This window comes from Brienomyrus brachyistius, chromosome 9, assembly GCF_023856365.1.
Source record: "Brienomyrus brachyistius isolate T26 chromosome 9, BBRACH_0.4, whole genome shotgun sequence".
NCBI classification, from domain to species: Eukaryota; Metazoa; Chordata; class Actinopteri; order Osteoglossiformes; family Mormyridae; genus Brienomyrus; species Brienomyrus brachyistius.
The window spans coordinates 16,187,334-16,203,865 of record NC_064541.1 but is presented as its reverse complement, the minus strand read 5'-3'; the positions used below and the strand labels follow the sequence as shown (position 1 = coordinate 16,203,865).

General features: G+C 40.6%; 2 protein-coding genes across 5 annotated transcripts; both read right to left on the bottom strand.

Moving 5' to 3' along the window:
- Window positions 1-221: 221 nt before the first annotated feature.
- Window positions 222-5,382, bottom strand: LOC125748722 (protein JTB-like). Of its 2 annotated transcripts, XM_049025224.1 has the most exons (6): window positions 5,129-5,381; window positions 4,758-4,915; window positions 4,629-4,669; window positions 4,342-4,427; window positions 4,150-4,229; window positions 222-3,860 (listed from the first exon to the last, which is right to left on the bottom strand). In XM_049025224.1, exons 2-6 carry the CDS (start codon window positions 4,829-4,831, stop codon window positions 3,704-3,706), a joined length of 438 nt encoding a protein of 145 aa, XP_048881181.1. In that variant the 5' UTR covers window positions 4,832-4,915; window positions 5,129-5,381; the 3' UTR covers window positions 222-3,703. The 2 variants fall into 2 exon arrangements, with proteins under 2 accessions (XP_048881181.1, XP_048881182.1); XM_049025225.1 differs by lacking the exon at window positions 4,758-4,915 and having other exon boundaries at window positions 5,129-5,382.
- An 849-nt stretch (window positions 5,383-6,231) lies between these two features.
- On the bottom strand, window positions 6,232-15,479 carry creb3l4 (cAMP responsive element binding protein 3-like 4). Of its 3 annotated transcripts, none has more exons than XM_049025221.1 (11): window positions 15,350-15,479; window positions 15,084-15,158; window positions 13,842-14,000; window positions 12,815-13,076; window positions 11,933-12,069; window positions 11,677-11,766; window positions 11,335-11,441; window positions 11,146-11,214; window positions 10,767-10,851; window positions 10,292-10,388; window positions 6,232-6,923 (listed from the first exon to the last, which is right to left on the bottom strand). In XM_049025221.1, exons 3-11 carry the CDS (start codon window positions 13,995-13,997, stop codon window positions 6,589-6,591), a joined length of 1,338 nt encoding a protein of 445 aa, XP_048881178.1. In that variant the 5' UTR covers window positions 13,998-14,000; window positions 15,084-15,158; window positions 15,350-15,479; the 3' UTR covers window positions 6,232-6,588. The 3 variants fall into 3 exon arrangements, with proteins under 3 accessions (XP_048881178.1, XP_048881177.1, XP_048881176.1); XM_049025220.1 differs by having other exon boundaries at window positions 15,084-15,162; window positions 15,350-15,464; XM_049025219.1 differs by lacking the exons at window positions 15,084-15,158; window positions 15,350-15,479 and adding an exon at window positions 14,126-15,074.
- Between the last annotated feature and the right edge of the window lie 1,053 nt (window positions 15,480-16,532).

The window sequence follows — 16,532 nt, the reverse complement described above, 5'->3', positions numbered from 1 at the left end:
TTGCTGCCCTTTTTCAAATAGTTTGTTCAAGTTCTGCTTATTTTATTACACTCCTTTTAACATTATAACTGTTACAATTACATTGCTTGAAACGGAGTTTTATGAAACTATAGGTTGCAATACCAAACAAATCAGGAGATCTACATTCTGGGGAAAATTTTGTCATATTTATCGGCCTATATTAAATTTACAAGAAAAAAACTGAACGTCACAAAAAAAGGTTTAAATTCCATATTTTAATGCTTCTCACATGCAGGACGGGAGGTTCAAATCTGAAATCACGTATCCAGTCTGTGGCGTGTACATCCTTCACAGCCCTTACCATACGAAAAAGAAGTGTATTATAAATATATACTTAAAATTAGTAAGTATGCTCAGTAAACTTCCTATGTACTTAACAGAAATATATAATAAACAAAGTCTGACTTAAGTATACCTGGCTTAAACTGACATGCATTGAGAAAAGTCTAGCTTATATGTAAAATGTATTTTATTTTTAATTTTGGGATTCAAAACAATGTTCATTTTGAGTGACTAAGAGAAAAAAACTATAAGTATGTTTCGCTAATTTTTATTAGTGTAATCTACACATACAGTAGTCATATCGCTACTGTGCTGTTTGTAGCAATTTCAGGTATAAAATTACAAATAATTAATATTACTAAATAAATACACGTAAAATATATACTTTAATAAACTAAAAGTGGGTCAATTTAGTCCCAAGAAATATACTTAATAAAATGAATTTAAGTATGCCTTTTTTCAGTAAGGCTTAGGCACGAAAGTATGTGGCCAGCGGTTGCCTGACGCCCAGTCTAGGGGTATATCGTTACCTTAAACCATATGCTGCGTTGGATTGGCTCTAATCTAAACATTTTTCTATGCGTCAAGCGTTTTAATATACAATTTCTTTTAAATATATTTACAGATGCCCTTCGCTACATTTCGCTGACGCAATTAAAACATTCTGAGGAAACGCGGCACTCGCCTCGCGTGCAAGCTCGCGTTCTTTACCTAATACATTTATAAAAAAAAGTTTCCATTGTCTCCCAAGTTATTTCTCATTTTTGATAAGTCACATCACTGAACAACTTAGCTACGACGGCATGCTCCGTGTTATTACATGCTCCGAGCCAATGGAACGCTTGCAGCGGTGCATGCTTATGTATTTCATAAGCTTCGTTTTCATCTGTTCTAGCTGGATGTTCTTCACAATGTTTTGGAGAAACCTCAGAACAAGAGGATGAGTAACTGGGATAGGAAGCCGAGTCGACTTTCTGTTGTACGCAAACATCCACAAAATATATTTTACATTGGTGTAACAAATAAATAAAAACTATATAATGTAGTGCCCTCGTTGTTAGACTACTCTTTTTAGGGGACTGTTAGGCATAGAATAAAGTATTTTTACAAAGAGAATTAAACATCTCGTCCACTCCCGTTCAACATTTTTCCCAAAATGATATTTGTATCTAATGACGTCAGATCCAGTGTAATGCTTTAAGCGTGGAGTATCAACATTCGTACGTGTAAGTAGATTGCCGTCTTGTTAACTAACACATCACTGTTCTTCAGTTCTCTGCAGGTGACCTTTGTTCTGTGAAAAGGGGACCCCGGTTTGGCCAACTATGCGACTGTCCACGAACGTCAAAATGCAGCTATTTCTTCCTCAAATGTTTATGATATCACGTATGCAAACTGTTCTGCTATTTGATATACGGTTAAAGACTAGCTCCAAAATTAGCTGTCTGTTATTGTTTTTAAATAAATGTAATGAAACATATGCAAACATATTTCTATAACAACTATTATAATTTTGTAATGTAAAAATGCCAAGAGACTTTAAAAAAAAGCCAAAGTCCAAACTATTAATTTAATGAATCATATTTAACTCATTTCCATTGAGAAATATGTCTTTTAAATTTACACAAAGTACATTAATTACACAGGACTTTGTTATGCTGTTCCAACTTCCAAAAAAAAAAAAAATCAAAACTACCCCCCCCCCAAACCTGTAATGACCAGTTATATTTTCATGTTATTAGTCATTACACTGATTGTCCACAAGGGGTCACTGGCAAACAAGTGAAAATACTGTATGGTTCCTGCACTAAGGAATCAGCCAGTTATTCCTAGTAAATGTTTTAGACCATTAGTGTCCTAAAAACCAAAATACAATCTCTTTGCAGTTGGTCAATTACATTTTAGCAGCACCACAGACCATATAATAAAACATAAACCACATCCAAAAGTGAAGTCAAACACACTGCACAAAACTAGTTGAACATTATTTAAATAACTTATAAGATCTCAATAATTAAAAGAAAGACAACGACGGTGAATTTCAGATTATTCCACTACAAACGTTCAAATGCTGCCCCCCTCCAGAGATACTGAAGGGGTGCAAACAAGAGGGTTATTTGTGCCGCATGTTTAACCAAGCCCCACCCCACCCTAAAAGCTGCGGTCGAAAGCTTGACGTCCGGAACCCAGATGACAAATGTAATTTTAGCTTCATTATGGGGAAATAAAAACCTGGATAGGAGAACGAGAAGCCATTAATTCAATTGGAGCAGGACTTTGGAAAACGTGCCGATTCTGAATGATCGTGGAGAGTTAGGAGCGTGCAGAACACTGAAAACATTCAAGCCGTGATCAGATTCACTGCCGGTACTGACCTTAAAGCTCGCTTGCGGCTCGATTTAGTTGCTTAACACATCATGTACCATTCAGACTAGCAATGTGCATCACAGACGCCTACCACACTACCCACCGTAGAGCACAGAAATCCCACATGTAACATTAACATGATGGAACAGATCACTGGAAACTGGAACCAATCAAAAGGCAAACCAAAGCACTGGAGTATATCCACGTGGATTACTGACAGTGAAAAGTGCTTTTTTTTGGAGTTCTAATCCGTGCTGCACACAGTACTTAAATGCCAAGTCATTTTCTGGTCTTTAAATGGGCAGCAATGGTACTATAAGACTATCAGAGGAGCTGGCTATTGCTTTAACTCTGCTTGTAAATGTTTTCTGGTGATTCTCTGCACAACAGCTATAAATTAGTCCAATCTTTTCATCATTCATCAGTTTTTACTACTGAATTAATGGGCTTAGAATAGCATTTCGTCACATCATTTCCCGGCAAAGACGGGACACAGACAGACACCCAAGCAAGTCCTCTAGGAAGGTAATTTCACACTGGGATAAAACTTTAGTGATGTCTTCATTAAATATGTCGTGCAAACAGCACTGTAGCACTTTCTGAAAGAAAGGGTAAAAGTGTGAACCTTTGCTTGTCCCTGGAGCTGTACCCTTGAAATTCGACCTTTTAAGGTACAGAAATTGACTCTGATGAACATTACATAGGTACAAACAGCATTAATGTACCATCAATGGTACAGAAATGTTACTCGGGGTCCATTACTGTACCATAAAAGGTACAGTAACCTGCAGCTAAGGGTTCAATTGGCAGACCTTTGATGGTACAGGCCCAGTGACAAGCAAAGGTACAAATTTTTAACTTTTTTTTTCTGAGAGTGCAACAGGTGTCCAGTTATATTAACTCTCCTGATTACGGAATCACCTTTCCAAGTGTATTAAAAACTAAATCGTACATTTAACATGAAAAGAAGGACCATCTGATGACTCCTGAAAAAGGACACCGCGCCTTGGGTTGCCGGTTCCTGCCACCCCAGCTACACGGATTCCAACTGCCTGCGGACTTTCTCTGATGCCCGCCGGTCAAGTGCCCTCTGTCGCAAGATCACCAGGAGTGCAAAGACCACCGTCAGGCACAACACTGTGCCCTCAAACTTCCAGAAGAGACCTTCCTCCACTGCGACAGAGCGACAGCTGGGCCAGCAAAGGAAGGAAGAAATGTATGCAAATCAACTGCAGTATATCAGCCAAAACATAATGTAAACTGTAAAACAGCACAATGTTAAAAATCAGAGTGGTGACACATATAGTACAGACTCTCCGTCCACATCCTGAGGTACTGTACGAGACATCTAAGCCATACTAGGTGATAGGAATAATATATATTACAATTAATCTAAGCGTTAATGAAAAATATGATTTGAAATACATTTCAATAATAAATATGTAAAGAATTCAGCATCAACGAGACATAGATGATCACCTCTTGTACTCATCCTTCTTGGACTTGCCGCAGTTGATCTTCTCAACATATCCAGTTGGGTTGCAGACTGGCCATGATCTCTGTGGGGGGGGGGGGGGGGGGGGGGGGGGGGGGGGGGGGGGGGGATAACCATGAGGTGAAGGGCACGGCTCATACTGCACCCCAGCCGAAGGCAATCTGGATAATTCTCACCAGCTGGAAGGCGTTGCACTGGAAACACTCAGCTGATACCACAAATTCCTCCACCTGCCAGCACGGCGTAGCCATCGGATCCAGAGCTGCGACACGAGACCAGCCGTTAGCTTGCATTCGTTAGCTGCTATTCAGTAGCAGACTGAATAATTATTTATGCGTATTTCAGAAGCAAAGAATACACCATCAAGCTCTGACGTCTGCATCCCTTCATAAATTAAAAAACATACTTTTTCCAAATGTTTATGTCATAGCCTAATAACCAAAAACATAAAGAGACAGCTTACTTGAAGTACTTTCTTTGCTCAAAGCAGATACACCAAGCACGCTGTTTAGGCAGAAAGAAATCGTGGGTTATACCCCAAGCAAACGTTACAAAGCAACTAACCACGACTCAATGGATCTTTCTGTCTTACCTAAAGGATAACAAGCACCACAGCAGTGTGCAACAGGCAATTATCCTTCTGCAAATCCTACAATCGCTTTCCATCTCATTTAAACAGATGTCTGGATGTTGCCAGTACAGAATCACACCAAGTGTGACATCATCGTATACATTTTTCTACTTTTGAAGCTGGAAAGACAGGAAAAGACAGCCTTAACAAGCTAGTCAATTACGATTTAAAATCTAAACCCCAATACGTCGCTATCTGTGAAGCAGTTATCAAACGTTACAAATTATACAAGTATCTAATATGTCTGCGCTGCTAAGAGAACTGAACATACATGTAAACTTACTAGCTATAGCATAAACTCCTATTAGCTGCTACAGAAGGCATATACTCACCGAAAGATATTGTCTGTAGTGTTAACTTTGACAATAGTAGCCCATGTCCATCAGTTTCGCACGTAAATGGACTCGACAAGCTACTAGCAGGACTTTAAGCTGAACATTATACCGACAGGACCCCGTGAAGTTTTCCCACTTGGGGAACTCTGTACGCGCTGGGTTACTTTACGCAGGCGCTACGCCATCGCGTAAACATGCCGCAAATCGTGAGTTCCGTGCTGTAGGTTCCACGTAACTCGCGGAAGCGCGCGGGCACCGCCTCCCCGGCAGGTGACGTCATCGCTTCCGCTCACTTCGCTGCATCATGGTGGCTCGATCAGCGCGTACGTAGTATGTTATTCGAAGGTTCGCCTCTTGTGCAATATTAGATGCTGTTCGACTCCCATTTTAAAAGCGAAATTCGTATTTCCATGCCCAGTGGCGAGCACAACCTTTTGCTAACCGTCGATTCCGCTCAGTCTAACAAATCACGCTTATTAGAGACCTTATGGCTTATAATGGTGCTTATGATTACCCGAGAATTTGCCAAGGTTTTGACTTTGCTACTGTACGCACATCATAAACCTTGGAATGAAAGGAAATTGTGGTTCACCACTCTGCTCCAGGAATTACCAACACTTTATTAAACTTTTTACTGACACCGTGGCTAAATTTCCACAGGACACTTAAGTAACCTTAATCGTTTTTTCTATATTTCATAGCAAACACCTTTGGCCTACTGTAGTGGAACTAAAACTGTTTTATGAATCCCTTTCCCTTCTTCAGACATCAGCAAGGCAGTAGCTTGACTATATATAGTGAGGAAGCGTATTCCAAATTGTCAGATTCATCAACACAAGTGCTCTTCATCGAGCGGACCAAAATCTGAATGCTCAGTTACTCTGAAAAAGCAGGGAAAGCCAAGGCAGAAAAATGCCCATCCAAGAATCTCAGTATGTACACATTCATTCATTTTTTTCACTGCTTGCCTGGGTGGTGGGGGCAGTAGTCTGAGCAGAGATGCCTAGACCCTCCCTCTCCCAGGAGATACCGAGGTACTCCCGGTCAGCCGTGAGATCCATTACATCAACCAACCAATATCAGTACAAGACACTGCAAACTTCGTAAACAAGGGCCTGTATTTTTACAATAGTTCCACTCTTCATAAATGCATAACCAAAAAAAAAATCCTTCAATATATGCTTGCCTGTTTTATTCACATGTTTATAAGCACACAGAGAGTGCGATAATGATTCTATGGAGTTGTTTTTGTGCAGATAAAATTCTTCAGATAGGCGACACTTAGTTGTTCCTTCATCCATTTAACGAAACAGAAAAGGAGCTATACAAATACGCTATGTGGCTCACCAAGCTTACCAGCAGAAGGACCATCATAGCCTACAAAAGTAAACCTGTCAAATTGCCAGCAATCATCTGATGAAGAACCCAGAAGAACAAAGCTATTCGTACAAGATTGTTCACATCTCGTCCGCATGTGCTGGTTTCGTGGGATCGGCATCGCTGCTCCCCGGTCCTTCGGCTGAAGTCAAAGCCAGAGACAATGCGTCTGTCTGTCCCTCATTCGGAAGCAAACTGTTTCTGGATTGGTTCTCTGCCTGGTCCACACCTTCTTGAGGGACTGTCTCCAGACTTTCAACTGGCTGATGTTGTAGACTAGAAGTCCGATCTAAGGTATCCGATTGAGTCATGTCTGGTGAACTGGACAGGATTTCATCGTGAACGTCAGCGGCGTCCACGTCTTCTGATATTTGCAAAGAGGAGGCGGGGTCAGTCAAGATATTTCTCGAAATAACTGTAAGAGTGAAGAAAAACACAGAAAAGTGGTCATGATTTTTCTCAAATTCAGCACCTGTGAACTGATAAATCTTAATTCAAGCTCACTACATATACTATTATGCTATTAATAATATATTAAGAGTATGATGTTAATTATGTAAAACGCAGCCTGGAAGTTCATTGAAACCACCACAGAAAAATGGATCATTTTCAGGGATCCTTCCAAAACCTTCTGAAGTAAAGACGAGAAAACACAGACGTGTAAACTTTCTGTCAGATTAACGGTCAGAGTATATGCATATAGGAATCAATGAACCATGTTCCCTTGACTTGGTACATTACAGGCAAGGAGTTTGGGCCCCCACTCTCAGATTAAAAAAAAATAATAATGATACACTGCTTTTTAAAACTTTTATTACAAGAAAATATTACAAATATTTAAAACATGTAACTGACTGGTTTTGACGGGAACCCTTCTGCACTGAAAATTTTGATTTCTGCCCTCCGTTCAATTGTTAGCTTTCTAGCCATTACGAGCATAAAAATAAGAAATATTTATCAAAAATTCGGACTAGTTGTGACAAGAGCAGATTGAAACGAGGAACAGACAGTGCCTTAAACCTCTGACAAACTTATCTGGGACACGGCAGACAAGTAAGTATCGTTTAGTTTATTAAGACACAATCAAGAGAGGCCAAGAGCAAATCAAGTTCTGACATTAGTAAATAGAATTCCAACACAAAGTGAATGCCAATGCACTAAAAGATCTCAAATGTCTTATTCAAACCAATAATTTCTATCTTTGTGGCTAAATAATGTTACTGCAAGCTATACACTACTGAAAACCAGTCAGTTACATTTGTTTTAAGTATTTCTAATATTTTCTTGTAATAAAAGTTTGACAAAGCAGTGTATTGTTTATTTATTTTTTTTTTAATCTGATTGTGGGCCCAAACTTCTGGCATGTACTGCATAAAACTAAAATGGTATGTGTATGCTTTCTGAAGCAAGCAGAATGAAATCATGTAATGATTTAGACTTTTAAGGGAGAGCTAATCAGTTCAGTTTAGCTAAAGGAATATGGCTGGAGTTATTGGGGAGAGGGTGAATAATCTGAAATATTCTGGAGGGAGGGATAAGCATCCAATGACAAGAGCAGGGATTTGGCTGTTTTGTAGAGCACATTATTTCAGTCTGTTAACTACAGTTGTCAGAAAATGTTTGCGGATTTATCTGGACTTCTCAATGAATGGCTCCTAAAATGCGATTTTCATCTCGATCATCTCGAAAGTCATAGTAACAGATTTAACAAAGGACACGCGCTAGATTGCCGATTCTTTGCCGAAGAAATGGCTTAAACAATCAGGGCAGTTGATGAAAAATATGTAAACCTTCAGAATAATGATATCTTCAAAAGTGGGTAAGGCGTTTTAGTCAGGTATGGGTTTGATCTTAAAAAAATCAATTCAGTGTTGATTACCTGCTCTTCATGCTAGACCAGAGAAGAAAAGAAATTCAGCACCATTTCTACAATCCATAACAGTTGGTGTCTCAAGCCATGGAACATCAAACAAGTGACAAAGAAGCTGAAGGTGACAAGTGAGGATTTTGCAGGCATCTCTGCGCTTGAAAACATCCATGTTCCTGATTCTCTGATAAGAAAAACGCTGAAGGAGAGTAGTGTTCATGGGAAGTAACCAAGGAGGAAATCACTGCTCTCTAAAAAGCATCACTATCTCATTCGCTGAAGACCACCCAGATGTTCAACTGCACTACTGCAACAAACGTTCTGTGGAGAGATGAGGGAAAGGTTGAACCTTCGGTAAATGTATGCAGTGCTCTATATGGAGAAAGGAAAACACTGTATACTAACATCACAACCTCATCCCGGCTGTGATACATGATGCAGGGAGTGTGATAATGTGGGCCAGCTGGGGCCTGGATGACTTGCAATCACTGAGGAACCAATGAATTTTAAGTTGTGCCTAAAAAAATTATGCAGCAGAATGTCAGGGCGTCTGCGATCAAAAGCCTAATCCAATAATCCAAAACACAGAAGTAAATCAACAATCCACGTTTTCATGGCCAAATCAGAGCCCTTTGTTGTGATCTGAAGTAAAACATCCCAAAAATATGCATGAATTGAAACACCTACAGAGTTGCTTGAGGTTATTGCCAACAAAGGAGGCTGCATAGTTTCTAAATCCAATGATTCACATATTTGTTCCATCAATGGCCTTGAAAAACCATTGTTTTGTTTTTTTTTTTTTCAAAAACACAAGGTGGAGTAAAATGTTTTGTTTGTTGTTTGTCAAATAAAAACTTAGATGAGGATCAGATCATGGAACAGGAGCCATTCCTGTAGAAAACCAGATAAATAAAACAGATTTACAAACGTCTTTCATAACTGCATTGGAAATATTTTTCGAATGACTACAACGAATAACTTAACCAATGTTTTAAACTATGTAGCCTTGTCATGGCCTTCGTAACACGTGAGCGTTAAGAGTGTAGGAGTACAATGATGCACGGTGTGTAAATGGCATCTAGAAACAGATTTAGTTTTGCTACTAATTAATTGTCATTGCTGTTTATACTAAATATACTTACATTTCCCAGATTAACATACTAATTAAATTATTCATTTCATTCCTCTTACTGAGAATGGAATATTTTAGTTAACCCAAACTGAAATCCTACGTTTGGAAGTAACAATCTCGGTATATTTATGTTCACAGTCACCCCTGTGCCAACACCAGAATGAATACACAATAAAACATTTGAATGAAAGCTCTTGGAACAAAAACTATTAAACAAAATCACTTGGAGTCCTGTTTACTGAAGATCTCTACCATGTCAAAGCACACCCTTTCATATTCAACTAAATGTAGCCTGACCTGCCGCAGCAACAATGAGAACCGCAAGATCAAGATTCTCGCCACCCTGTTTGACATGCTTAACAGGACTTTTTCCAATTGTATATCTCAGCCAAGACAAAAGCATCCCTTAAATGGAATTCTGGTGTAGCTCAATACTGAAAAAACATACCTTACATTGATGCGGGGCTGACATTAACCCATACAACTCTACTGCAACATGCTGCGCCATACATCCAGCAAGCAATGGGAATACATTCAGTGTTTTAAGGGACATACTACATCAAAAAGGCACATATTGGAGCATTTTTGGCCAAACTGGGAATTTATGTTAGGAATTTAAGACGCTGTTGCAAATGAAACCTTGTCCTTGTCTTTTTCTAACTATTATTATCTTTTTTTTTTTTGCAAAGGCATGGCAACCTTGAGAAGATTAGTCTGCACTACCTACACAGGGGAAAAAAAAACCCTAAACAAACTTCACGTATTAGCAGAAGGAAGAATCTACCTCCAGTTTGCGCATATCCCTCCTCCACTGACGCGGAACCCCAGCTGAAAGGACTGTAACTTGGAAAGATGATGAGGGCCAGGGAGAAGAGGAAGATCTGGTAAAAAAAAAATACACACATGTAATCAGAGAGCTTTATGTTAATCATGTGTTGATTGGCTCTCCAGTTTCCCCCCTACAATCAAAAGACATGCTGAGGCTCACTGGAGTTACTGCATTGCCCGTAGGTGTGCATGTGTGAGTGAATGGTGTGTGAGTGTGCCCTGCGATGGGCTGGCCCCCCATCCTGGGTTGTTCCCTGCCTCGTGCCCACAGCTTCTGGGATAGGCTCCGGACCCCCCGCGACCCAGAAGGATAAGCGGCTTGGAAAATGGATGGATGGATGGATGGAAGGGTGTGTTTATTGGCCTCAGTACATCATTTATGTCATTCTTCAGTGAAGTCAAGAAAAACAAAGACTCCTGAGGATCGTTACCATAATGCAAGTGCTGGTCTGTGCTGCCTTGGTGGCCGTTCGCTTGATCAGGGCTTGCAGCTTTTGCAGCTGGGCCAGGAGGGATCTGCACACAGACATCTCCTGCTTTAACACCTGAAGGCCACTGTGTCACCACGCCGACAGGGACCAAAGTGCCGTATTCAGTCCTGGGGACTGACCAAGGTTTCGTTTCAACCAACCAAGTATAAAAAGTCACATTAACAGGGCACTCGACCGGCTGGTTGAAACAAAACCTTGGTCTGGATTTGTACTCTCTGAACTGGAACTTCCCACCTCTGTCAGTAACGGGTTACTTTCGCGAGCGACTTCCCCTGCACTGGCCTTATAATGAATCTGTGATACGGACGGTGACACATACGTATTGTGCCTTTCCAGCTGCTCCACTGTCCTCTGCAGCTCCTGGTTCTGCACCGAGCATGCCGCTGCCCTAGGACACACACAGCACCATGCAGAGAGGTGAGAGGATGGCTTCTTCCAGGAAAGAAAAGGGTTTTTGTCACTGGCACAGACTTAGACAGGCCAGCAGGCGCGATAAAGGTGGCGGTACCTGCTCTCCAGGCCGTCGATATATTCCTTTTTCCTGCGCCGGCTGTCCTGAGCCGACTGTTTGTTGCGGATCTTGCGCCTGACCTTCTTTAGAATGCGCTCCTCCGCCTGCAGAGGAATCCCACCACAGTGCACTGTTTTCACTGCAAATATGTCATAAATATACAGCTAAAAAAAACCATTATTTCTTGGTTATTATTTATATCATTAAGTTACCCGAACCAAACTGAAGATATCTCGATGAAATCGTACGTCCTGCAATGATGGAACTTATTTTTTTCCACCGGTCTGTGTTTTACCAGATCCATATTTCCCTGATTAGTGATGCAGTTTACAGCAATACCTTTGTGAGGGGCAGGTTATTAGGCAAGGAGATGCCTTCCTGATTCAGAAGCTTCTGTTCCTCATCGGTAAGATGGAGGTCTGGGTATAACTTTACAAAGACAAACAGGAAACCGCTAATGATACAATCACAGAGACTAAACATTCCTGGAATAAAATAAACCAGCAGTATTTTTGTTTCTTTTTAAGGCTTTTTATTTCTACTGACAAATTTGTAAGTGATATGTTTTCTCTATTGAATCTTCATCAAGACCTACTGGCAGGTTCTCCAGGTCCTGGTCATCTTTGCAGATGAGGCTGGTGGATGGGGCACCATCAGGTTTTGCTGTAGGTGCCAGGGGCAGTTCATTCACAATGCAGGAATCAGACATCAGCATGTGCGTGCTCCACTCGTCTGGGGAAAAACCCACTGCACTGTCATTACCACCGCAGGCATCTTAATGTGCTAAGGAACATAAGGTATCTACACTACAAAATCCATGGCACTTAAAACTGTTTTTTTTCTATCCATCCATTTCCTGCACCCGCTTGTCCTATTTAGGGCCGTGGGCTTCCGGAAGCTATGGGCACATGGCAGGGAATGATCGAGTCTGATGAGTGTGTGGTGAAAGCCCATAGCAGGGTACATACAACCAAACAAACAAACAGACACACATCTATGGACAATCTAGTAACTCCAATTAGCCTCAGCATGTCTTTGAACTGTGAGGGGAAACCGGAGGACCCGGAGGAAACCCCTCAATGACACGGAGAGAACATGCAAACCCCACAAACATGGAGCGGAAAACTAAAACACTGGTCCCAGAGGTGTGAGGCAACAGCGCTAACCACTGCACCATCATACCACTCGCACTGTCCACATTTGCTAATTTTATCATATAATTCTTAGAGTAATGCTCACACAGCAGACTTCCCTTATCAATACACATGTGAAATTATATCAGTCTAACCACCAGACCAATCTGATACTGATAGGATCGTAAATTCCATTAGTCTTTTAGCATCGTTTAATCACTAAGAACTTTCCCAAAAATATGGCCTAAATTCTCGTAGATACTACAGATAACAGAATGTACATCCATTTCAGATCTTTTTTTAAAATAACATGGATATTGTTTGCAAAATACCATGTGATTTACCTAGCTGTATGGAAATCACATCCATACTCGGTTGTTCTGGCTCTGTCTTCAGATTATTTAGACTGCTGATGTCATACACCAGCTGGTAAATGGCAGGCGGGGCCTGGTGGGGCTCCGAGGCCCTTGGAGGGCTGTCAGAGCTTGGATCTTCTGAGATACCACTGTCGGTTTCTGAGAAGACCTCCCCAGGAGGTCCGGAGGGATAGACATCATTTGGGTTGATGGCAGAGAGGACATCTTCAGGTTCACTGTCCTTCAGACCCTATTAAAGGAGAAGAGATGTTTATCTGTTAAGGTGGCGACTCAATAAAGGAAAAAGGTGCATAGGTTATGTTCCCCAAAGGTCATAATCATCCATCTTCCAACCATGTATCCTGGTCAGGGTTGCAGGGGACGTGGAGCCTTTACCAGGCAGCACATGGCACAAGGTACACCCTGAACAGGAGAGCGGTTCACATCATTAAGTGCATGCACACACACACACACACACACACACACACACACACACACACACACACACACACACACGCGCGTCGGGTCAACATATCTTTATGGGGGGCCGCTCATTCATTTCTATGGGAAAAATGCTAACGCTAACTATGACAACCTTAACCCCTACTCAGTTTTTGCATTTTTAGTTTTTTCATTGCAGTCACAGATTTTAATTAAACACTGTGTCCCCATAAGGTAAGGTATACTCACACACACACACACAAACACACACACATGCACCAGGGCTGAACTGGCCATCTGGCATATTGGACCTTTTCCCAGTAGGCCGATGGGTTTATAGACCCGTCCCTCCATTCAGCGGATTTAATCATGGGGGACCCCAATGTCCATGGTTGACTTTTAATCCCAGTCCAGCCCTGACACACACACACCAGCATGCACTACAAGCTAAGAGGCCAAGCAGCCTTACTGCATGTATTCAGACTGTGGGAGGAAACCTTGGATCCATGTCAATAAAAAAAAAAAAAACAGTTCGCAAAACAACAGCTATCATTTAATCCTAAAACATACATACACATTGGGGGTCCAGTGCCCAGGCCTCCAGGGTCTTTGGTGTCGTGCTGTACGGGGAACTAGAGCAAAGGAAAGGCTCATCCAAACCCAGACCAGCCTCTATCTCGATGTCGTCCTCTCTCTGCCCAAAAAACACTTCTCCGTTCTCTGCATTCATGTCCTAAAAGAAAGAAAAATAATGTTTTACAGCTGAACAAAATACACAAAGTTCACAACGATAAGCATTCAGAGGAATGTTAAAAAATGTACAATTAAAATTCAGACGGCTTCCCACTTGATACATACGTCTCCCATCAAAACCAGACAAGAAGAAGAAGACATGAAGCGTCCTCATTAGCTGACAAATGCGACATGGAGCAGGTGTGGAATTTGCTTAAGGAGTGTTCATTGCAGGAGGAGTGACTTCAGAGCACTTTTTGTTTAAACAGTGCAAGTTTTTCTAGAAAGGATATTTGTTTCCTGGTGGGCACAGGCCTATTTTCCACAACTTAACAAACTTTCACATCCGGAACACCTTTTAGCCTATAACGTATTTACTCATAGCTTTATATACACAAGCGGCAATAGAGTTTCCATCCGCAGGCAAGAGAAAAAATAATTTTCACATACAAAGCGAAAACCTACTAAGCATCCCAGAATTTTTGAGTTTATAAATGCAAGCCTGTAATTTACTTGAAAGAATGATATGGAAATAAATATTTTCTGTACAGCCGTATCCGACACAATTTTCTGGTTATTTAAAACACATAAAAAAGCTTGATAAATACTCATCTCATCCTCAGTTTATCTAATCAGTTATGACTTGCACAGGGAAAGTATAGGAACCATTATGTTTATTGAATATTTTATCACCACTACATATTTTTATTGGCATCAGTTCTTAATTTCTAAGAGGACTGAATAATCGCACTTCTTTCACATAATGATACCTAATAATTGTACTTATTTCCGCAAAGGCGTAACTATCAAAAACCATCGTGTCACGTATAACTATCAATCTATGCGCTTTTCCGCGCTATTAATTAATACCCTTCGAGATTTCTATATGAAAATATATAACATTCCATCAGATAAATGCATGCACAGTACAATTAAATGTTCACGTATATTCAGAGCAAATGATTTTCAATGTTTCTGTATAGTTTTGTTTCCTGGCATTGCATTGCAAAAAATAGAAACTTCAGACAGTAGGTTTTCAGTGCTTCGATCTTTATAACGTGGTCATCTTCGGATATCTACTTACCTCGCATTAGCCGAATACAACTTTAGGTTGCGACACCGTCTCAGTTCTTCTTGCTCACTGTGTGGGTGGAGCTTTCTTTCTTATGTCAAGCCGGATAAACAAGAGATATATTGTATTCACATAGTACATTAACACCACCATTCACTAACCGACTGTGCCAGAGACTATGGATAGATTGTATCCTGGCTTTAAGCACTGTTCGTACATATTCTCATATATTCTCATATACACCTTATCGTAAATATGTGTTATATCGCTGAATGTACCTTTGCACTAACTTATCATTTTTCCGAAGCCGGTGGTTAGACAGGGAACTTCTTTACTCTCCAGTGGAATCCAGCTGGCAAACCTTATGTCAATCAACATGAGAAGGCGGATGTAAAAACGACGGAACTCCCTCGTCCCTTATTCTAATTGGCTGGTATAATTCATCTGAACAATAAAATGGCAGAGGATTGACCAGCATACTTTGGTCGTCAGTAGTTAGCACTTTGACTGGGAACTACCAGTTTAGATTGAGCTTTTGCAGCAGCGGGGATGTACGTAGTTGTCATTAGACTCGCATTGCTAGAGGAAGACGGTAGTTCCGCTATAATGACGCATGGGCTCTAAAGAGGAGCGCAGAAGTATGCATGCTAGTATGCATGCTAGATTGCGTGCTAGGTCTGTCTAAAATTCAGAGCATACCGAGGACACTGATTACTTAAAAATCTGTCATAAATCCTTAATTTTTTAATAAACATTCTTTAGATCCACGTAACAAGTTAAGTTCCTCCCTCGCAACGTCAAATAAATAACGACTTCCTTGTTGTTAAGCGGGTCTCCCCCTGCACCCATTTCACTCCGTCTCCACTTATGTGATCAGCACAGCACACAGAAGTGCGTGATATCTACCTTTCAGACCTAGTGATGCTTCTGTCTTTATCGCCGTGGACGCTGTGTAAAAAGAAGCGTGTCGTTGCCTGTTGCAATTGCTTGCACCTATTATAGATTGTAATGCATGTATTTGTAACATAATGCATGACATTTATAAATTGCGCAAATTAAAATATTAAAAGAGCAGGTTTACATCGCTAATCATTTAACCCTTACGATTGCCGAGTAATTTGGCTTTTACAAATATCAGTATATCTGGTCTAATGAAAAACACCTTTTAAAGATTAACTTTATTGATCCCGGGAGTAATTATAGGTTTGTCTTATGAACTCATGGATGAATAGCCTGGTAGGACTATGTCAAAATGCATATCTCTACCACAAAGAAATGTCGTTTAGTAGGATTGTTCTTTCTATATTATATGTTTAGTGTTTAACGGTGTGTATGAGTGTGTCTTGTCAGAGTACTGCATATACATGTAGGGAATTCCCTCCTGTGTGACGTGTGCTTGCTGAGCTAATCTCCATTGGATAAACATATTGGATTAACAGTTATAGAATTTAGTGATCAGTG